This window comes from Perca fluviatilis, chromosome 17 (genome assembly GCF_010015445.1).
Source record: "Perca fluviatilis chromosome 17, GENO_Pfluv_1.0, whole genome shotgun sequence".
NCBI classification, from domain to species: domain Eukaryota; kingdom Metazoa; phylum Chordata; class Actinopteri; order Perciformes; family Percidae; genus Perca; species Perca fluviatilis.
Genome location: NC_053128.1, coordinates 5654796 through 5678320, shown reverse-complemented (window position 1 = coordinate 5678320; position 23525 = coordinate 5654796). Strand labels below are relative to the sequence as shown.

The 23525-nt window shown below is 40.0% G+C and overlaps 2 protein-coding genes across 5 annotated transcripts in view; both read right to left on the bottom strand.

Annotated features, from left to right (window-relative positions):
• Nucleotides 1-187: 187 nt before the first annotated feature.
• On the bottom strand, nucleotides 188-16662 carry LOC120545200. Its single transcript, XM_039779330.1, has 7 exons — nucleotides 16549-16662; nucleotides 14581-14700; nucleotides 14128-14487; nucleotides 13867-13980; nucleotides 11261-11818; nucleotides 4220-4336; nucleotides 188-3968 (listed from the first exon to the last, which is right to left on the bottom strand). Exons 1-7 carry the CDS (start codon nucleotides 16628-16630, stop codon nucleotides 3367-3369), a joined length of 1953 nt encoding a protein of 650 aa, XP_039635264.1. The 5' UTR covers nucleotides 16631-16662; the 3' UTR covers nucleotides 188-3366.
• A 3857-nt stretch (nucleotides 16663-20519) lies between these two features.
• Nucleotides 20520-23525, bottom strand: part of mfsd14ba (major facilitator superfamily domain containing 14Ba) — a 52537-nt gene continuing 49531 nt past the window's right edge. For 3 of the 4 annotated variants that reach the window (XM_039779325.1, XM_039779324.1, XM_039779329.1), the window contains one exon: nucleotides 20520-22183. In XM_039779325.1, coding sequence (XP_039635259.1) covers nucleotides 21911-22183 — 273 coding nt within the window. In that variant the 3' untranslated portion in view covers nucleotides 20520-21910. The remainder of the gene's footprint in view (nucleotides 22184-23525) is intronic. The other variant, XM_039779328.1, reaches the window with a different exon arrangement.

The window sequence follows — 23525 nt, the reverse complement described above, 5'->3', positions numbered from 1 at the left end:
CGGCCCATCTGAGCTTTCATTTTCTCAAAGGCAGAGCAGGATACCCAGGGCTCGGTTTACACCTATCACCATTTCTAGGGTGACCATAGGCAGGCTGGGGGAACTCATATTAATGTTAAAAAACCTCATAAAGTGAAATTGTCATGCCATGGGACCTTTAAATAATAAAGGCAAGCACATTACAATGTTAAGTTTGATTAGAATTTTACATTATATGTTATCATTTCCTACTGACAGTGCAGGTTTTCCAACTCAACATTTCCAAATTAGTTTTGTGACATAAGGGCTAACGCTAATAAATGAAAGGGTCACATTACAGGTCAGACATTTGTTCGATCATCTTTTCTGAATTTCAGCACTTCAGAAAACAAAAGTGTAACATTCTTTTATGACTAAATTCTGTAACATTTTACTGTAAATACAGCCCTGAATATTAAAACATCTCTTTAAAAATGGATTTATATAAACTCTAAAATACTTAAATGGTGCCAGAATGTCTTTTTGGAATTGATCTCATCACCGTGAAATTAAAACCACACAGTAGGACAAAAGTGTAGTTTGAGCACAGGGAATGAAGCTGAAGTTAAAAACATTGTGTGATTTTTTATTTTTTTTTATTTTTTGGAAAGGCTCTCTGGAGGAAGTTTTGGCAAAAACAGTCAACAACATATTTTAAAATACTGTTGTGCTTTAAGAATATGTCCATCTATTGAAGTTAGGTGAAATTCAGGTGTGGTTTTACCATTAAAAGCGGTATCCATACAAAGATGTAAGTCAACATGGTCCTGAACAACGTGGTTTTGGTGATCCTGACCTGTCTTCTTCCACCAACAGATAAAAATGTCCACTTGTCAAACACTTTGGTTCATGCCTCTATTATGACTGAGATGCTAACTTATGCATGTTAAATTGAAAAAATTTTTTTTGCCCCATTTGCGTCAGTAATGTTATACTACTTACACAATTATTTCAAGTACACAGTATATAATTTACAATACACTGTTTTACTGATATTTTAGGGGGAGGGGGGTCCTGACTTACGCCTATGGTCACATAGGCATATGCTGTTAGCATGTTACTGGATGACTAAACTATAATATGCTCGCAAACTAAATGCAAAAAGAATGACCACTTGACGCAGACAAAGACCAGTTTATGCTGAATTTGAGCCTTAAAAACAGCCTTAAAGCCTTAAAAGTCTTTTTTTCTTTCCTCCGACAGTTTTCTGGTGTGTGATGAGCATTACAGCCTCACAGGCTGTATACTTTAGGGTCCATCCCAATACTAACATCTGCTGTATTTGCGAGTAGTGCCCAAATCATTCATTCCAATAAATAATAACATTGAACATTTCAGTTAATTTAGTCTCACCAATACTAATAATATAGTCATTTTAGTGAAACTTATTTTATCTGACATACAGTATCTTATCATTATCTGATGAAAAACACAGGTGCCTACCAACGTTATCCTCACTTCAAAACTGACTGTAGTATTTTAGATAACAGACACTCAACTGTCCTGCTGTTATTACAGTCATGTGGACTAAGCACTTCAACTGTTCTGCTGTTATTAGACATGTGAACTAAGCACTCCAAATATTCTGCTGTTATTACAGATGTGTGAACTATCCACATTCATGAACTCATGGCATGTACCAGTGCAGTATAAAACTCTAATGTATGGAACTGCCAATTAGATTAATTTACTTCTTAATCGAACGTGCCCGAGGGCAGTTCCTCGGATGGTTTCCAGCCCACTTTAACCCCTGGTTGAATGATTGAAAATGCAGCTTTGCAGTTACTCCGAGTCCTCTCAATAATAATAATAAATACTCTTGTCTGTTATGCGAGTCAATCCGCAAAAATATGCATTAATCAAACACCAGAACCAGACCGAATACAGACACGGATATAGGTGGCACCAGCGATGTGAGTGTGTGTGTGCTTGAGAGAGAGAGAGAGACAGAGAGATAGACAGAGGGGATGAAAAGGTGAAAGGCATGAAACTAGAATTAATTTTTATTTTGTAAACTACATTCTAGTTTGTTTTTTTTCATCAATATTGCATGTTGATATCACCACAGTCAGCGTTAAATGATGGCTGTGCTGTGTTAATCTCAAAACAGGCTTATAAGGTTATAAAGTAACATTAAAGTATGGATTTAATAAGCAGAGGTATTTTGGCAGGGTGAGGCAGCTGCCCAGAGTAAGAGAGGCCTTACCCATGAGATGACATTATCTTCTGCTTATAAGTGGTATTACAGCTCACAGCAACTTAATATGATATAGTGTCTGGCTTTTTGTTTCATATCTAGTGTTTACAAAAATTTCGTTAGTGTAGTGAGCTATTTTATTGAGTTGCCTCTTAGCAAAATGCTGTGAGCGAATTTAAGTCGGGCTTTTATTGTGAAGGGTAGACATGGAAGTAGTAAAGCTAACTTTATGCGCTGCGGTCTCAATGATTACTCCCGTAAGCCAGCCTACTGCGAGTGACATTAGTGGCCTTCATGTTTACTTCTGTACGCCAGTGTGCTGCGTGTGCCCTCTTTTGCGCATGCGTGTCGAACAGCCGGAATGCTGCCAGCCAGATTGCCGCTGGAACAACTGGAGAGTCCTGAATTTATAGATGATTGGGACCCTTAGTTTTTCTTCTTTTTAAAGTTTTTATTTATTAATGTTATTAATGCAAAGATGGCTGAATGTAATTTTTGTGAATGACATTCCTGCATAGATTGTAATGTAATTTTAAGGTGGTGTTTGTAGTTGGTAAGTGCCATTCTTTATGATCTGCCCATTCACACCTGGTAGCCCTGTCTGCTGACATTCAGCTATGCTGTACTCTTCCTACAAAGAGTGGGTTGTGATTTTATGGTGGCGTTTTACACTAGGGGGAGCTCTAAAACATGGAATTAGTTTTTTGTCCATAACAGGTAGCATTAAGGTTACATTGTGGACAGCCTTCATCTGATTAGGTTTACAATGAAACGTCACTGACACACAAGGTCAAAACTAAAACAGAGTTTAGCTGTGGGGTGTAAAATCCAAAGGTAGTGCTTCTGAAATGTTTGGCAGGCTGGTGTCTTTGCTCGCCCTACATGTAAACTACAGTTTACGCCCGCTAAAGCAATTCTGCCACGAATATGTGTAGAGGGCTTTATCATAACATGCTCTTCATTGTGTGGATTGCAGAGGTTTTGGAGACAGATGCTGACCCTGTTAGAACCTCATACAGGTTTTAAACAAGGTGCAATGGAATGAGATGACAGCTGGTGAGAAATTGTATCATAGCTATTAGAAAGCTATTGGAATAAGACAAAAACAAAACCTCAGTGAGACTGATTTGAGCTCCACAAACTGTGAAACATTAAACCTCCTCTGACACGCTGTGGATCGTCTCAATTATCTTCTTTTTCAGTTTCTTCACTTTGTCTGGCGGTGTCTCGTTCAGACACTCCTCCACATACTTTAGGAACCCTGCATGCGCTGACACCATCTGGCTTTGACAGAACGTCCTCATGATGTCTAGCACCTCGCTGGAGGGGGGCTTGAGATGACGGCTCGCTCGCTTGCGTCCAGACACTCTGCTGTCAGTGTAAGAGGAGGATGTAGAGGGGGAAGAGGAGGGGGAGGAGTGCTGTGAGTCTGGGGGAGTGGGTGAGGGAGGAGCTTTAAGGCTACCTGAGGTGATGTTCAGTTTGGTAGCAGTTTGGTTAGCGCTGTAGTAATGGCTGGCAAGAGCATGGCTGTCCAGGTGGAGGAGACTGGACTCATGCGGTTCATGGAAGTGGAGGTCTTCTGGTCGCTCGTCCTCATCGCAGGAGTCACAGAGGAACATCAGCTCGCGGTAGTGTTTCCACTTTGGAAGGTAAAAGTCCTCCGAACCACATGTTTTGTTTGAGCTCACCACCTTGTGTTCTCGTTGGAAGATGGTTCGCAGGTTCCTGAACTTTGTCTTTATGTCTTCCACTGAAGAATGAAGAATTACAGAAACTGTTAGCCTCTGAGCCCATGAAACTACTTTGGGGAAATGGGGTGAGGAATCGTGGAGTTTGTAAAACTTGAAATCAATCAACTAAAATATTGGCTTCCTCTTTTCAGACCTGTGCTTTTTGCTAGCTTTGGTACACTCTCATCACATTTATGAAATATTTCTCTTGGTGTTAAAGGTAAAGTTATCCTATTGGCAACACTATAACACAAATAACCACCATTGTTACCTGTGAAAGGGACTGGCTCATTGTCAGACAGGAGGCTGCTAAGCGTCTCCAACAGGCTCTGTCTCAACAGCCTATTCCTGTAGCTCTCTGACTTGTGGTTCCACAGACAGCTGTGCCCTAGAAAAAGCACATTAGTATTATTCCTTTTCAATTCAATTCAATTCAATTTTATATATAGTAACAAATCATAACAAGTTATCTAAAGAATCTTTACAGATAGAGTAGGTCTAGACCACACTCTATAATTTACAAAGACCCAACAATTCCAACAACAGTACTTCCAATTGTTAACCTAACACCAGCAACTTTAGAAATCAGCAACCAAAGACGGTTTCACGTGACTGGAGAAGGGCAAGCTCCGTATTTATCCTTTTGAAGATACTGACCAGAGATATTAGTGCTCAAACATCCTGGAGGCAGACAATTTTGAAATCTAAAAAGTTAGCGGCTGGTGGAGATATTAAGCAGCAATTGCTCATAGTGGAGACGTGGTGGAGAGGAGTCAAAATGGCGCCGCTGCTGGCAGAAAAGCAATAAGCTAACGACATGTCGCTGGCGGATATTGGTAAAATATTCACAGCACAAGAGAAAATCTCTGCTGAGCTAGAAGGTCAGAAGGAAATTCACCGCTCCATTGTTTTGATGGAGTTAATCCTCTCTGGCCTGGTGACCAGAATGAATGAGGTTGAGAGTCGCGTCGAGAGTTTAGAGGCGGCCAAGAGGGAGAGACAGGATGATCCTGCCACTAGCAAGAGAGAAGTCAACATGTTTTGAGAAAAAATTTAAGATTTAAAAAAATCGATCCCGACGCAATAATGTCCATTTTGTGGGCATCCCCGAGGGTAATGAAGGTGAAGATTTCTTTCGCACCCTGGTGCCCTGCACGGGCCTATCTTATATCCGCAGATACTGTATATAGAATCTGGAGTTACAATACGTAACTATCGATGTATTTCGTATAGGCTTCGCCCTCTAAGAGCTGTCGCCTTGACCCAATGGTCAAGGGCGAAGCTGATGTAGTCAATACCACCTGCGACACAAGGTCCACAAGCAGAACATAGACTAATTACTCTTCCTATTCGCATTGAACAAGTTTAATGTATCAAATAATATATATTTTTGATAAAATAAACTGTCATGATTATGCATTGGCCTAATACTGATTGAAAGGCCCATGTCATGATTGTGAAAGTGCTTTACAATGATCATGATTAATAACTGCAGAACACTCGCATTCCTCACAGCCACTCAAGTCCCATCCCCCTTAATGGAGTGGCAGGACAGTGAAACCAACAGCGTGCATAAATCACTCACCCTCTTAGCCAACGTCAAGGCGAGGAGAAGCACTGTTTTCAGTGACAGCATCCTGAGAGAGGCTTGAGCCAGAGGCTCGAAAGGAGGTTTCCCCAGAGCTCGGAGCACCAGGGCTAAGTCCCATTGGGTGTGTGAGAGCGCACAACAGGTTCTGTCGTCTAACCCCCTACAAAAAATGCTTAACCAGGGGGTGCGCAAAAACTGACCTCTCTCCATAGCTCTTGTGGCAGGATGAAATGGCCGCCGCATAGGCTTTGACTGTAACGGAGCCAAGTCATTATCCACCAATGTTTGGAGATAAGTTAACACGAGGGGCAGAGGGCACAACGTGGGTTCTGCACCTTTCTCCATACCCGGACCATCGCCCTGCGTAACGCGTAGTAGAGGAGGCTCTCGCACCCTGGATAGTGCGCACCACAGCAGGGGGCAAGCCTAATCTCTCCACGCGCTCCCGCTCAGTGGCCAGGCCCATAGCCACTGCCTTATTACCAGTGTTGGACATCTTACTTTAAAAAAGTAATTAGTTACAGTTACAAATGACTTCTACCAAAACGTAATTGAGTTAGTAACTCAGTTACCACAATGTAAAAGTAATTAGTTACTCATCAAAGTAACTGTGACGTTATTTTTCCTGAGCATAGCGTGCATGTTACATAAACATGCTTGCCTTTAATTTCAATGAGCGAGAAGTAGTGGCGGTACTTCAAGTTCGAGAACGCTACCTTTGAATTTCCCTGGCTCGTCGCCATTGTCGCTGTCTTGTGTTTAGTGGTAGTCAGAGCGTGCAGTGAGACAGCGTGAGCAGGGCACCCACCCACCCAGCCAATCATCATCGCATTTGCAACGGTGTCATCATAAAATAAAATAACGCCGTTAGTAACGCCGTTATACTTAAACGCCGTTACTCCCAACACTGCTTATTACCGGAGGGTGGGATATTGGGCCGTTCAGCTGCGACAGTGCCCTCCCCGTGCCACGGCAGTTGCCAAGGGGGCCCCGCCAGTCGTTGAACCAGAGTCGGGAATCAGGATGTGTTCCGGTGCCACCAGAATGACCGACAGGTTCACCTCCTGGATGTGAGCAAGGATGCGAGGGATCAGATGGACCGGGGGGAAAGCGTATAGGAGGGCTTTGGGCCAAGTTTGGTGGGAAAAGGTGTCTGTGGGCCCACAGTAGGAGGCTCCCGGCTATCTCTAACAGCTGAGCTGAGCGCACGCCCCCTGACGGTTTATGTATGCCGCTGCTTTGATGTTGTCTGTTCGTACGACTACATGTCTCCCTGCCACCACTTAGGTGAAATGCTTCAACACTTTCAGCACCGTGGACAGCTCCAGACAGTTAATGTGGGGGAGGGGAGACACTGGCCATCTCCCTCCCACCTAGTGATGGTCAAATGAAGCTTCGCGAACCACTGTCTTTATTTTCTGAGCTCACTAGATGGTGCTCGCTGTTTAACAAAGGGTTGAAAACACACTGAAATGCCATTCCTTTAACCTTTTTCTTTGAACAGAGAGCGCCATCTAGTGAGCTCAGAAAATAAAGACAGTGGTTCGCGAAGCTTCATTTGACCATCACTACTCCCACCACCTGTGATTCGCACATGCCTCCCCAGCCGGTGAGGGACGTGTCTGTGTACACTGTTACGTGTGACGTCACTCTGCCTAGGAAGATGCATCTAGGAGATGCATCACAGACAGTGCCGACACTGTTGTGTGAGGCATGATGCGTGACAGCAGAGAGCTCAGTGCGTCCAGCCTTGGCACTGACAGTTTGGCTCTCATGATGGTTGAGTCTATGTCCACGCCCAGATAAACTATTGTCTGTGCGGGGACCAGTGAGCTCTTTTGCCAGTTTATGGTGAAGCCCCGTTTCTGCAGGTGCTGCACGACTTCCATAGTTGGAGCGCAGCCTTCTCCTGGGAGGGAGCCATAAGATCAGATCAGATCGTCCAGATAAAACAGAACTCTGATGCCTTTCCTGCGTAACGGCTGAAGTGCCGTCTCCATGCATTTGGAGAATGTGCGGGCACACCTTGAAGCTCGGGTGGAGGGCCAGCGGCAGGATACAGCCGGTCCGTGGTCGGTAGACGGCGGACATCGCGGTTCTTCGAAGTCTTCAAACTGCTTGTTGCTGAAGAAAAATAGGGAGCAGATCTCTGGTCGCGCTGCAGTAATATACAGTATCTGCAGTCGTAAGACAGGCCCATGCAGGGCACAAGGGCGCGAAATAAATCTTCACGACTGCGCATGCGCGAAGGGATTAACCCAATAGCGATAAGCGACAATTACCCCAAATTTCCACCGGCTGCGGAACGGCTGCGGAACGGCTGCGGAACGGCTGCGGAACGGCGGTGGAGTCACTGGGTTTCCATTAAAGTCAATGTGTGTATTTCCACTGACTGCAGAACGGCTGCAGAACGGCTGCAGAACGGCTGCAGAACGGCTGCAGAACGGCTGCAGAACGGCTGCAGAACGGCTGCGTTCCGACTCCGGCACAGCTCCGGCGATCCGCAGCCCTCCGGAGCAGATATGTAGAGCTTCTATTGTTACCTGCTCCGCAGCAATTCAGCACACGGTAGATAGTGCGGGACAGGAAGTCGAGCACAGAAGCAAAATAAAACATCCGGTTAATTTTCAAAATAAAATACACCGTGCTCACGGCAGATCATATTTCCCTGCACTACACCTTGAAAACACAGCACAGAGCTGTTTCCCCTCTACTCCTCTGGATGGAAACTAACTGTTGTTGGCAGCCATGCCGCAACAAATCAGCACGCAGCCGGCATGCAGCGGAGCCGGACGTTCTGCATCCAGTGGAAATCCGGAGTTAGAGGGCGAAGCCTATACGAAATAGAACAAGATGGTGCTCTTATAGGTGGCGCCTTAACTCCTCCCTTTTCAGTCCCTCCAGGATTTCGCCATGTTACAATAGCGCCAATTCACGCAAATTCAACCAATAACCTGAAGTTTCCCACGACTTCAACCAATCACAGCAGTCCCACGTGCACTCTGAGAGCCAATGACCAAGCGGGAGTGAGAACGGGTTGATCATTTCCTTGTTTGTGATATAAAGACGAGACGTGTGTGTGACTCGAACATCTCACATTTACCAACAAAACGTACAGCAAAAGACCGTGCAAAACATTTCAGACCGTCCTGCCAACCTGTATACATTTTAACATCAATGTAGACTGTAACGATTTCAAAGTCGCTGAAGTTGCTGCCGTTTCAATCCTGGTGGATGCAGGAAAAAAAGGAGATGAGACGACACAATGACCTAAATTGAGGACAGCGGCGCTCATTATTGTAAGTGCAATGATAAGTTAAAGTCAGTACTTTATCAAACAGCATGAATGTGTTTCCCAAGCCAGGTTAGGAAATTAACTAACAATGTAAAGATCAACAAGCCTGACACATATGTTCAAATTTGATTCATTCAAAAAAATTTAAATTTTTTGTCTTAAATCCACCAGCCATTTTCATATTATACCAACATTTGCAGCATCCTCAGCTTTTTTGGTAAGGTTACTAGAAAATCTCAGCCCAGAATAGTTTTATTCTCCCCAAAACAAGTTTCCTTTTTATCTTTAAAGAACTATACAAAAAAAACAACTTTCACTGTCTCCCGCAACTTCATTGCAACAAACATACAAAAGACATCACAACTTTTATCAAAATCTTTTACAAAATCAGGCATTTTGGGCCGCAACAATCTCAAAAAAGGCCGCAAAATCCTGGAGGGACTGCCTTTTACAGGAGCTAGAAATGCTAAAAAAGCTAAACATTTATAAAATGGATTAAGGTGCTGTATACGCACCCAGAGGCTGTGGTGCAAACTAACGGGTTAACTTCTGAATATTTTGCTCTTTGAAGGGGAATAAGACAGGGCTCACCTCTTTCTCCTTTGTTGTTTTGTTTAGCCATAGAGCCTTTGGCAGCAGCCATAAGGGGGGAAACTAACTTCCCAGGTGTTACGGTAGGAGGAGTAGTGTGCAAACTTATGCTTTATGGGGATGATATATTACTTTTTGTGTCCGAACCTAGCAGATCAATACCCTATCTACTCGGGATCATTGACTTTTCTCGAAATTTTCAGGTTGTAGGGTAAATTGGTCCAAGTCAGAACAGTCTTCCAATCAGGTGCATTTCAGAGCAAGGTATTGTATATCTGGGTATCTTATTCCCTCCCCAGTTATAAGACCTAGTTAAAGTTAATTTGGATCCATTGTTGAATAAAATCTCTTGTGTTAATAGATGGGCGACTCTCAATCTCTCATCAGCAGGGAAGGTCAATGTTATAAAAATGTTATACATGTTGGTTTGTGTTCCCAAGCTGAATTACCTTATCCAATCTCTTCCTCTGGAGTTCCCCTGTCATATTTGAAATGGTTTGACAGGATAACAAAGGCATTAATATGGAATGGGAAAAAATTCTATATTTTAATAAATTACAAAGACCGATTGATAGAGGAGGGTTGGGCCTACCAATGTATTATTACTATGCTTTTAACTTTAGGCATCTGGCCCACTGGTCACTTCCTCCTGAGAGAGCCCCACCCTGGTATTGTATTGAGCAATCTGTTCTTGCCCCATTATCGCCATTACAAAGCCTGTCTGTTAAACTGTATGGTGAGGCAAAAACACATCAGATAACCTCTCACTTAAATGTCGTTTGGACCAAAGTGGCTGTTTGAACTGGATCCATATCTAAATACTTCATCAAGTGTTTGGCGAAATCCAAAGTTATGTATTGGTAAATCTGCCCTTTTTTGGAGGGATTGGATGGAAAAGGTAATTGTCACACTAGGGGATCTGTATCTTGGTGGCACACTGAAATCCTTTGATGATGTGATACAGCAATTTGGAATCCCTTGGTCCCTAGATATTGGCAACTTTGCCATCTGTTAGTGGTGATTTTTGGATCAAGTTCTTCATCCCGAAGCCACCACAATGTTTAGATACGGTGTTGTTGAAATATGGAAAAGGTCATAAGGTTTCTGGGTATTATTCTATGTTTATGCAGAACCTGGGGGGAAAAAAACTTAGGAAAGGGATCTGAGTATTACATTGGATGATGAGAAGTGGGACAGAATCTGTAGGAATATTAAAACTATGTCATGCAATGTGAGGGTGCGCCTCATTCAGTTCGAGATTATGCATCGCTTCTATTGGACTCCCTCCAGATTGTTTAGAATTGGTCTGAAAGACACACCAAATTGTTGGAAATGTAAGACAGAAGACTTCATGTCCTATGGTCTATGATAAAAGTCCAGGAATTTTGGACCGGGATACATGATATGTCAGATTGCAGGGACCCAGGTTCCATTCAGCCCAAAATGTTTCTGTAAATTATAGTGTGGTCTAGACCTACTCTATAAAGTGACGTCTGTTATGATTTGACACTATAATTTTTTTTAAATTGAATTAATAACCAGTGAAATTGGCACTACATCTAGAATTACCTTACCAAAGGATAAAGATTTGTTTGGTCAAGTGGAAAAAAGTATCACAGTATCAACATGCACATGGTGTTTCCTAATCAGTTATTCAACAGTTAAGATTCATCAGAATAATTAAGTACTAATAAGAACATAAGCTGTTCCTTACTAACACATGAAACAAATCTAACAGGAGAGGGAGGGATTTATCAATCAAGCCTGGTCTGTATACACCCACATAGCACTTTATCTTAAAAAAAATCAACAGCAACATAAATAATGCCACCAACCAGAGTAATATGATATGAGCTGCTGAACTTTGGCCTCATTCCAGTGACAGCGGGAGTTGGTGCTCAGTCTGCTGTCCGGCTGAACTGAACCGGCAAAATTTAGAGGGGAGGGGTTTACACAAGGTTTGGTGTCTGGTAGTGAAGTCGATGGAGTGGCGGGGAATGTGGAAGCAGTTGTTTGGCTGGCTTGTTTGAGATTATCTGGAGACGCAGAGAGGAAGATTTGGTATGCGGGGCTGGTGTTGGCATCGCTGGAGGGAACAGAGAGTTGATCGAACTTGATGTTGTTGATTTGTGTGGAGCTGGAGGAGAAGCTGCTCAGGGTGGAAGAGGGTGTTTGGTTTCCATGTTCCGGATCCATGTCTTCTTGTGGCATCAGTATCTGTAGGTCATCTGGGCTGTCGTCTTCGTCGCAGGACTCGCAGAGGAAGAGCAGCTGCTGATAGTGTTTCCATTTGGACACGTAGGGTTTGTCAGACACCCTGCTAGCCTGGACCGCCTTGTATTCACGGTTGAAAACTGTCCGAAGGTTCTTGAACTTGCACTTCATGTCTTCAACTGCAAAACACCAACAAAGGAGTCACTTTCCACAAGCTCGTGAATAAATACTCACATCTCGCACCAATACTTGTTTCTCCAACTTATACGGTTGGTTGCTCCTTCTATCTGATTTTAGTAAGTGGTTCATTGTTGCTCTGTAAAATTTATTCAACCAAGTCAAGCCATATTTTTTATAACACCGCATTAAATGACGATGTAATGTAAAGTGTATTTTTTTATGACAAACCTGACAAATAACTGCAAACTCAGAAGGGCTGAAAAAGGTGACACATCCCCCCCAAGAAGAAAATAAAGGGAAAACACAACATTTTCCAGGTGCTAAAATACTTTTAAAACAGTGCCTGAACTGATATATATATATATATATATATATATATATATATATATATATATATATATATATATATATATATATATATATATGTATGTTCAAAAATATGAAACAAAAAAAAGTTGATCTAAAAAGGAGCACAAAACGGCAACATTAAATAAAGGCTTGTGTATTGCTAAGGGTCAAAATTAAATGATTTATTAAAAATGTAATAACAATAACTTATAACAATAACTTATTTCACCAGTAAATTCCTGTTAAAGACAAAAACAACCACTGGATGGGAAAAGGGTATTTTACAATTACTTTGAATGCACCACAAGGCTGGCAAGGCTGAGTCTGTGTTGTTTTTCAGACAACGGCAGCTGCATACTGTTGTTGGAATCCTCTACAGTGTAATACAGACACACTTTTACACCGTTTAGTTGTCAGCATTTTAACTGTGTTTACTAAACACAGTTAAAATGGTAGGCTAACATTACCTGCTGTCGAGTGTAGTGTTAACTAGCGTCCCGTGCAGCGATGTTTCAGTTACCTCTGACGTCCGTTTTTGGAGCATCAGAGAGAAGCGCAGTCATTTAAGTGGCACCTAAATAGGGCACTGAAAACCGTGTTGCTATTCAGTCCGGTAAATAACAGTCATTAAGGCACCGGACCCCCCCCAAAATAAAAACTTTTCGGATCTACACGATTCACGTGGATGACATTTTCCCATTCAAAACGGCGATTTGCAGACCAAACCCAAACTAAAAGGAGAGTGAATATTGGACTTGAATTCTTCAGGTGGACAGCAATAGAACTCCAGTGAAATGAGAATGTTGCTCTGTGTCTGCTGGAGGTAGAAGTAGGCAGCTGTTTGCTAACATGTTTGTTTGCCATTATAAGCTGATAGTATATTAGTGCTGTGTTAATGGCAGTTTGCCTGTTTCTGCTCCACAGTAGTAGTTTCAAGGAATACCAATATTTAGAATTTTTAACTATCAAAACAGCAGTCTGATAATGTCTAATATGTCTTTTGGCTGCTGTAAAAATCCCTTTTTCCTTTAAGTCTGCTTCCTGATGAGACCATTTTATGATAAACAAGTGTAGATATTTTGTAGAGTTTGTAGATGCCCCATACTGGCACCTTAACTATAGCAGATTTATTCTGCAGTTTTTTTAGCAGTTGGTAGGCTACTTAAAGGAATAGTTCTATTTTTTTTTCTAGTTTTATTTTTTTCTGACAATGAGATGAAAAGATCAATATCAATCTCATGTCTTAGACTGATATCAATATTCTCATCTCACTCACGGAATAAAAAATGAGTAAGTGTATTTACCTAAATGTTGAACTATTATCTTAAAGCAGTTGATCTTAACTTGGGGGACTGGACCATGCTGGGGGTCATGGGATGGTAAAGGATAAGAACAAAATAGGAAACATGCAATAACGACTTTGGTGCAACATAAGTTTGGGGTAGGACTTGACAAGCTAGGTTTCTACTTATCTCTTTTCGAATGGGTCTAGTGTTATGTTGAATTATGTTTTTGTTATTCTTTTATATATATATGTATATATATATGATATAAATATGTTATTCATTCATTAATTCATCTGAGTTGTTACCCACTGTGCCTAGAATTCCTAAATGTGCAAATACTCTGGTATTGTATTTTTGACCTCCAGAGATTATTGAACCCTAACAGCAAACTAGCAGGAACATGTGACATTTACCTGAGAAAGACACTGAATGGTCAGACAGCTGCATCCTCAGAGCCTCCAGCAGCCTCAGTCTGAGCTGACGGTTGTTGTGGTTTTCTGACTTCTTGTTCCAGAGACAGTTATGTTCTGTGCACAACAACACACAACAACACCCATCAACTACGAAACACTGTCATTGTAAGAATCCAAACCATCATGAGGTTTTTGTCTGTATATCAAATCCTCCATAGTAACAACTAATCATTCTGAATCTGAAATCAGTGTTTTGTTTACCAGAGTAGAAAGCTATTAGTGCACGTTCCCTCTCTTCAGTCCAATAACATTTAACCATCATGGTGGAGGGGATGCAGGAGGACGAAGAGGTGGACAGGGTGGGGAGACAGGAGATGTTCAGCCCCGGGGAGGTGAGGATTGGCTGGCTCTCCTCCTGTGGAACAGTCAGCAGCGAGAGTGGCTGATCGTCTGGGCCGTCGTCCTGGTCCCAGCAGCCCTGCAGGAACATCAGCTGCTGGTAGTGCTTCCACTGCGGCAGGAACACGTCGTCCGACCTGCACACCTTGTTCGCCTTCACCATTTTGTACTGACGCTGAAAGGTGGTACGAAGGTTCTTAAACTTGTTCTTAATGTCTTCCACTGGAAAGAAAAACAGAAGAGTGGAAGATTAGATGTTTTTGCTCCTACACAAAATACACTTTTGAAAATCAATGGAGCTGACCAAATCCTTACCTGTGAAAGTAACAGGTGGGGGGTGAGCTGACAGAAGGATCCTCAGGTGTTCCAGGGTCTTCCATCGCAGCTGTCGGTTCTTGTAACTCTCTGACTTGTGGTTCCACAGACAACTATGCTCTGGAAAATAAAAGCAAACAGGATACTTGGTCTCTGCATTATTGTTCAGCATTTCTTTTTGTTACTGCCAAATGTTATTTTATCGTAGAAACTCCTTTACATTGTTGTGCCACCACCGCTTCAGCAGCTCCTAAAAATCTGAAGCTCTAATTAAAGATCAACAAGAATTTCCACTTTTGGACCAGAAATTTAGTCAAAACAATAACAAAAGACAGTGCTTGTCATTTCAGTCAGTTTCTCTCGGTTAGGATTCCTTCAGTGTTCATCGTTTAGGTTTTTACTGTGAGCCAAATTTTTCAACGGTCTCCTCTTCAAAACAAAGGGACCCAGGGATTTAAAAAGGTAAATATACTGAATTAGGCAGTTTCACGTTAAAAATCAGTGTTACTGCTGACATTTGCTCAGCTTGTTTCTCTGAGAACTTAGGATCCAGAAGTCTGATTACTAAAATCCTTCCTCCACTTAAAATATTAAGTTAAAGATCTGAAAAAAGGTATCGTAAAAATGTGACAATGTAGACATTTTAATGCGAAAAATGTACATATCTTCATGCAATTTAAAAAATGGCTGAAGGAAACCCACTCAAATCAAATCATTAATCTGTATGTTAGTATGGTTCAAGGTAGAGCTGGGCGATATGAAAAAAATCGAATATTAAGATATTATTGAATACCTCAATGTCGATACTGCAGCGATATTGTAGGGTTGACAATTGGTGCTTACATAAAAATATTTACACAATGAGATTTTTTTTTTTTTAAATAATCTTCATTAATGTGTATATAATGACTAAGTGGGTAAAGTCAAATAATAGAAAAACTAGAACTGTCTGGTAAGTTAAAAAAATTACATCATTTTACTGTAATCCAGCCATTAAAACCAGGGACAGATAACACTTCATATCATGATATTACAGTATCCAAAATCTAAGACGATATCCAGTCTCATATCACGATATCGATATAATATCGATATATTGCCCAGCCCTAGTTCAAGGCCAATCTAAATCTTTTGAGTCTGCAGACATGACTGATACTTGTTTGTATGTTTCATAAAAGACTTCTGCGCTTTATTTTTCTTTGTACAGGTATACAGGAACATATATATATATATATATATATATATATATATATATATATATAACACACATCTACAGTATATAGTACAGTGTATTTTGGCTTGTAATCAGAACAGTCATTTCAATAGTGGTGGTGTGTGGGGTGCTTTCTGGACTATTACGTTTCATTGGGTTGCTTTATTCATGCAAATTAGTGTTTCTTTTAGGATGTTTCTACGTGAAAAATATGTGGAAGCATCATGAGTCATTAATCATTACCTTAATTTAGTAATTTCACTTACGAGGTGTGCCATATGTAAAAACATATTGTATGTTCTGCATTTGAAGACATAACTCAAATGTATTCACTACAAGCACTGTAACTTTAGAATATGAATACTGACGTTATCATTACATGTAACGTTAGGTACAGGGTAATAACAAAACTGAGTTAATATGGATTGTCCCCCTTCCCTCCATTTCCAGGCCATTAAAATTCAATTACAAAACAAACATACTTCGTTCATTTAATTTATTTAAATTCAGATCTACAAGTTTTAAGAAACAGAAACCAAGAAGCGGTTTTTTACGTCTTTTCATGAGAATAACTGCAAACTAGACTTCAGTTGCTAGTCGCCATTGCTGTTTTCTGTCTGCATCGCTCATTTCCAGCAGCCGTCGGTCTCATCCAGCAACGGTTGCCACTATTAGTTGCAGCTTACGACAACACATTGATGAAAACAGCAACTTTTATTAAATGAAAAGTTGCTGTTGTAGAGTGTTTGACTTACTGGAGAAAAACGCTATGAGCGCCCTCTCTTTCTCCTCCGTCCAGTACCTCTCCGGTGTGAAGTTAAACAGAGGCACCTCCATATTTGTTGTTGCCGTTCAATCCTTCTCCTACGCGGCTGCTAGGTCACATGATCCACATTCCAGACTCTGACTGGACGATTCTTGGACCATAACAGAGCAATGACTCGCATTGCCCAGTAGAGGTCACTGTTGATTGGTGTTCATTAGTGCCCTTTATATAGATAATATAAACGGCACTAGCGTTCATCTCCATAATGAGGAAGCTGTTGCCTATACTATTCTACTTTTTATTTTATTTTTTTATTCAATTTAATTAAATTTGATGCAGTTTAACTTAGTTAGTAGATGTTTAGTAGCTGTTCTAGAGCTTTTGATCATTTAATGAACAAATAAACCTTCAATTCCACTAATAGACCTTGAGGTTTTGTCATCTTCTGTTTTCAAGGTCAAACATACGTTTTCAATCTAAAATGTAATAATTTAAACAAATCAAATGTACAATAACAGTAATAATAACATAGCATCATAAAATATTTTGTTAATAACAGTAATAGTCAAATATGGTAACAGTAACTGTAATAGTTGGGTAATATTATAACTAAAATTTACACAATGTTAATTTCTTCAGATTAGTGATGGTCAAATGAAGCTTTGCGAACCACTGTCTTTACTTTCTGAGCTCACTAGATGGCGCTCGCTGTTAAACAAAGGGTTGAAAACACACTGAAATGGCATTCCTTTAACCTTTTTCTTTGAACAGAGACCATCTAGTGAGCTCAGAAAATAAAGACAGTGGTTTGCGAAGCTTCATTTGACCATCACTACTTCAGATCTTTACAAAGTAACATTTTTGCATGTATAATATTGTGAGTTTATAAAATCAAAATTTACTTAACTAAATGTGTGTACAGTTACATAAATGCACTACAAAGAACATACAAAACAAAAATAAAAAAATATAGTCACATATGATGAGATATTCCACAGTTGTATATGATATATATGATAGAGAGAAACTTTTTGGAGGAGAATGCGAGGAACAACAACCAGCTGGAATAAAAAAAAAGCACTTGTCACACAAAGGCCAAATGTTGTTCTGTTTTAATTTCCAATAACCAACAACTGTCTGGTACATTTCCAGACAAGACAACAAACAAAGTGTACTTACAGTGAATCCCATATACAATTCATTTCTTCACATGTACACACATCCAATTCATGTACAATATTTACACTGTTGAGTCAGTTTCACTGCTGCAGTTGTTCATTAAATAACTGTGCGTGTTAACATGCACACTAATATCCTACTTATGATCTGGGTTTTCGAGTATTTGCTTATACAAACACTACAATCACTCATCCTGGTTATCAGAGGCCTACATTATGTGATTTGGATATAAAAGAAACTGGTTTACATATGAAAAAGTTTTAAATCTTAAATGATAATGGCAGTCGTTAATGAAAGAGCTAAAACAGATGACATTAGATTGGAGAAATTATTAAAAAGCAGATCTGTCAAATTGAAGATACGTTGATCTGATCTAGCACCTTTCAAAATTGATTAAAAAAGTAGATAAGTTGCAAAGATTTGAATAACCAGTTTCTTTTTGTTTCATCATCATCATCATCATCATGTAAAAACATTGAATATGACCAAAGATAAAAATACGATTACTGGGAAACTGGTGTGCATGTCGGTAGCTGTGGCTCAGAGGGGTCACAACCAGTTGAAAGGTTGGTGATTCGATTCCCAAGTGTCCTTCGGCAAGACACTGAACCCCAAATGTCTCCCTATGCTGGGTCATGGGCAGATAAAGTATAAAGTACTAGAGACCCATACTTGAGTAAAAGTACAAGTGCTCTATCAAAAAAGTGACTTGAGTAGAAGTTGAAGTGCTCTTTAAGCACCACACTTAAGTAGAAGTACTAAAGTATTCAACATTTTTTGTTCTTAAGTATCGCAAGTAGTTTATTTTAAAATGTACTACTCAAGTACTGAAAGTAAAATTACAAGTATTGTTTTATTTAGTTATTAAAGAAAGCAGACAAAAGTTTGAATATCATATTGTTTATATTATGGCAAATGTTTAGCCAAGGCTGTAGCCAAAGGAATGAACACATATTAAATATATTATATTAAAAATAACAAATATTAACAAATACTGAAATAAAATGTACAATTATCACACTGTGCAAGTAAAATGAACATCCTCTCCGAGGACAGTAACGATTAAAGCCCCAAAAAACGTATCACACACTAGCTAGTAACATGTGTGATGTACAGGAAAGTTAGCAAGCTAGCAAAATCCAGATAAACTAGCAGCTTCACATCACAGGGTAAAAAGGTTGACATTCAGTACTCATTGCAGACTCAAACAACTCCGGAATAGCTTAATCTGCTGCAACAATAGCTAAATAGAAAGATTACAAATTGACATCGTCTCTGACTTCTGAACAGGCAACCGTAATGAAAAGAAACACGACGCAATCTCTGGGATTTCTTAATTACTTAATTTCAATTAGTGTATGTATCTAACGTACACACACACTGTAACCTACACAGTCTTCGTGGAGGAATTCACAACAGTAACGAGTAATGATGAAGCAACATATAAAATTTATCGGAGTAAAAGTATTAAAGTCATCGAAAATATGTACTCAACTAAAAGTGGAAGTAGGAGAAAAAAATAATACTCCAGTAGAGTACAGATACAGCCTTTTAGTACTTGAGTAGTGAAGTAGTTCTACTTCGTTACTATACAGCTCTGGTCATGGGTGTTTATCTGATGAGCAGGCGGCACAGTGTAGTGCTTTGAGTCGTTAAAACTAGAAAAGCGCTAAATAAATACAGACCATTTACAAGTAAACATACTCAGGTGTAAATAACAGAAAGAATGGGGGAAATTATTATTTGTTTCATTATCTAATTTGACTGTTGGTCTTATATAACTGTTTAGCTGCACAGGGGGAATAAACCCCCAACCCAGTGTTAGTGCCATTGAGCTACACAGGACCTAAAACTGAAGGAAAACCTTCATATCAACCACAACAAACAAGCCCATCCCATACTTCAGTTATATACAAACCATAATATCATTCACATGTACATTTACATTTTAACCTTATGAAGACAATACCTATGTAGATACTGTCAGTTATTTACTGCTAAACTGTTCCTTAATCTTCTTTAAAGCTCTTGTGAAATATCTGTCTGATGCTTCAAGTATAAGTTAATTCACAGAAATATCACTGCTGTCAGGGAAAAACCTCATATCTGCAACACGCTTCAAATCAGACAAATACTAGTCCAGCTGACCTCCATGTGTTTAAAATCATACAGTAACGAACAATGGGTTATGGACACCCTCACCACAAAAATTACGAACTGATCTCACAGTTAACGTAAAACCTACGCAAGAAAGTTAATGGGGTCCAAGCACTCAGCCCAATTTGAAATCGAAGGCCGACCAACCCTGGGCAATCAAAACTAGAAGCATTGTTGTTTTGGATATCTAAAGAATCCTAAGAAAGTAGGAAAAAATGTGTTCCAGTTACTAGCTGTGTTGTTGACATTCAACTGCTAAAGAATTTTTAAGCAAACCTTTGCAATTTAGCAAAAAAATGCAACTTAGGAGCGTTTCTGTCAACTGGTTTGGAGCGGATGAACTAGTCTACAGCATAGAGTAGTTTTGTCAGAAGTTGCTGTTATAGGCTACACATGGCTGTAATCCGCCAGTAAACAGTAGAAGCAAGTCACCAGGCCATCAAAAAAATGGAGAAAGGTCTCAAGAATTGTTCTTTCATGTAAGCTAGTATTAGCCATGTTTCATGCTGTCCGGGGACGAAGACCCATTATGGGAAAATCCGGGAAGATGCCGACAGCTGAAACAGCTGATCAGTCATGTAAGATAAATGGTCGCTGCATCAGAACTTATTTAAAGTGTGAAAACATTTTTGCACAAATGAGGAAGTTTTATTGAATTTTGTCAATTACATACAGCATTTCTAATGCAATACTTCAGAATGTGCATAAAAATACATGAATGGATACATGGCAACTGTTGGCACTAAATCTGAGAATGTACATCTATTGTGTTTTTTCTAGCATCTAACTTGCAAATTTAACATTTGTACATTGGACAGGTTGGGCTGGCAAACCATTTTTAACTGAAATTAAACAATTTAAATGAGAGCAATACGAGCAATATAAAGTTGTAGTTACCATAACAAAATATGATTTCAACATTGTTGAAGCTTGGACCTCTAAAGCTAAAGTTGCAGCTCTGAGGTTTTCCCACTGCCAGCAGCATTCATAAAGTGACTTTGATATAAAATAAAATAAACGTTATAGAAGTTGAGAGAATGCAGGATGAGTGTGATTTAAAAACACGCTGATCTGAGGTAGAATGACAAACGGGGACAATAATTTGTGAATTACGAGTAGAAACTATCCAGTGAGGGGTATTGTTATATTTTTATATTGGCTTTGAAAATAACTACTGATAGTGAATCATATTTTGACATAATGGATTTCAGGTGGCTGACTCATCACTCAGCTTGTCACATTCATTCCTTGTAAGCGATCGATAGCTCATAGCAGGTAAGATACTGTACACTTAAAAGAAATAAAAAGATCACTTAACTCTGCCAAAAAAAGAAAAACTTCTACACATTTTTCAACACTGATGTTTTGCCTGCTGTAAATATGTTGCAGATGAGTTTCATTTGTACAATAACCAATAAGAAAAAAGAACAGCATCAAAATACAGTTCCAAAACAATACAGGTGAAGGTAAAAACACCTTATCTTGTTTATCACAAAATCAATCAAAAATGTCAAGCTTAAAGATAAACTATAATCCTTCCATTAAAAACTTCAAAAATACCCTTCACCCTTTCCCTTCAGGTGATTTTATGTGGGCGCATCCCAAACCTGGACACACCCATTCCATAAAAAAACACAGTTAGTCCCTCCTCTTGTCAATCAAACGATGGTTTCCCTTCAAACGGTGTTGTGCCTGTTGGCCCCACCGTCATTCTGGCAGTCAAATAATCATCTTGGTCTCTTCTGTCAAATCACGATGACATCTTATTCCAGGTCTTTGCTCCTGCATCCTTGTGAAAGAAACATTCATATTTGTAACTCACAATATGTTACTGCTTCTGCTCCTGGTAGACAAGGAAACAATGCTATTTGAGCTTGTTGCTGTCGCAATCTTCTGACAAAAAATACACTTAGTTCTTTCCTGCAGCAAAGAAATAGTCTTTATCTTTGTTACAAAATGCCAATCAATCAAACCATTATGTAAGCCCCACCCTCTGTGGTTGGTCCACCTGTCCATCAAACGATACTGTCCTGCAACAGTGGCTCAAAGTCCTCGTTGCTGGCGGTGGGAGGGGTCTCCTCGTCGCTGCCCGGGAGGGGTGTGTTGATGTGGACACCAGCCAGCGAGGACATTGTCTCCTTTCTATCCAGATGGGGCTTGTCGCTGAGGGACAGCTGGGAGGGAGAGGAGGAGCAGGAAGGTTTCTCAGGGATAAAGAGAGCGACGAGGAAGGCGACGACCACACTGCATGCCCCCAACAGGAAGGGCGGGCCAGGGATGAGGCCGCGCTGAGAGTAAGAGAAACAAAGATCATTTTTTCCATTTCATTTTCTAAAATCTCATCAGCAGCACAACTGCCTAAAAGCATATCCAATATTGCTGTTATTTTTTTTTTTTACAATATGTAATAATTCTGCATTAAAATGTCTAAAAAACGACTATACCTATGTTATATATTTTGTTAAATTGTGTGTACTTTATATCCCAAATAAAAATCTGTAATTTTATTTCAATGACACGGGACACTTCGTTTGGTCGCCTGTCAATGCCGTCATTTCCCTTTGACCGCTCTAGTAACTTTAACTTCCGTCAAAACACGGGATACACCAGATGATACTTTCAGAGTAATTGTAAATCATACAATGTCAAAGAATTCTATTCAGTAACCAGTTTTGTGCCTGAACTCGTTCATATTTTGGACGAACGTGAAATGAACGTACTGTATTACTGTCTGATGAACATTACTGTGAACTCGTTCATTCAACAACGGCCATCCGTAACCTTATGTCTCCGTTAACGTGACCGGTGTTGCTCCGAAAATCTCTTCCCTGCTGAAATTCTCGATAGTATCGATAGTAGACGATAGTTAATTTTAGGCACCAAGATTAGAAAAAAGTGAAGGGGGCTAGAATTCCAGGCCATCAATCGGGAGATTCTGCCAGCCACCCCCACCCGCGAAGTTAGTCTCTCAGCGTCGTTGAGTAACGTAACAACAAACCTCTCTCCCCCCGGTGCTGAAAAGCTCCAAAAGGTGACACTGACATGTGAAATATATTGTGATACTATGGTTTTAGCTGTCGGCTAATGTTAGCTTGCTTCTTCACTAACTGGTCAGTTACCAATATAAATCAAATCAAGAAAAACATAATTATGTGGGGGAAACTGAAGCTATTTTATTATAATGACATGAATAAATGGTACTAAACTGTACCAAACGTAACGTGGATAAAACTTGAATGAATAAACTTGCACTTTCTTTGTAGTAATATTAGTAGGTAATATTCTACATAATTTGATAAAAAGTTAAACATTTACATCACGATACATTTTAATTGGCAATGGTGTTTAACAATGAAAACTACAACTCCCATAATCCCACCCAACTTCACGACACCATCAAAAGTTTTTCAGTCTGGACCCTATTTTTCTATGCAATGGTGTCTAAGTGACTAATGTGAACAGGAATCTTTGAAATTGGTCCAGTATTGAGCAATAACACTGTAACCGTAACCCTATAGGGCAAATTTGCATAGTCAATTTTGTCCACTAAAAGTTTTTTGACAGGCTCAAATTGTTATTGTAAGGGTCTGACAACATTATATAACAGTCCTTCCAGAAAAATGCGGAGTT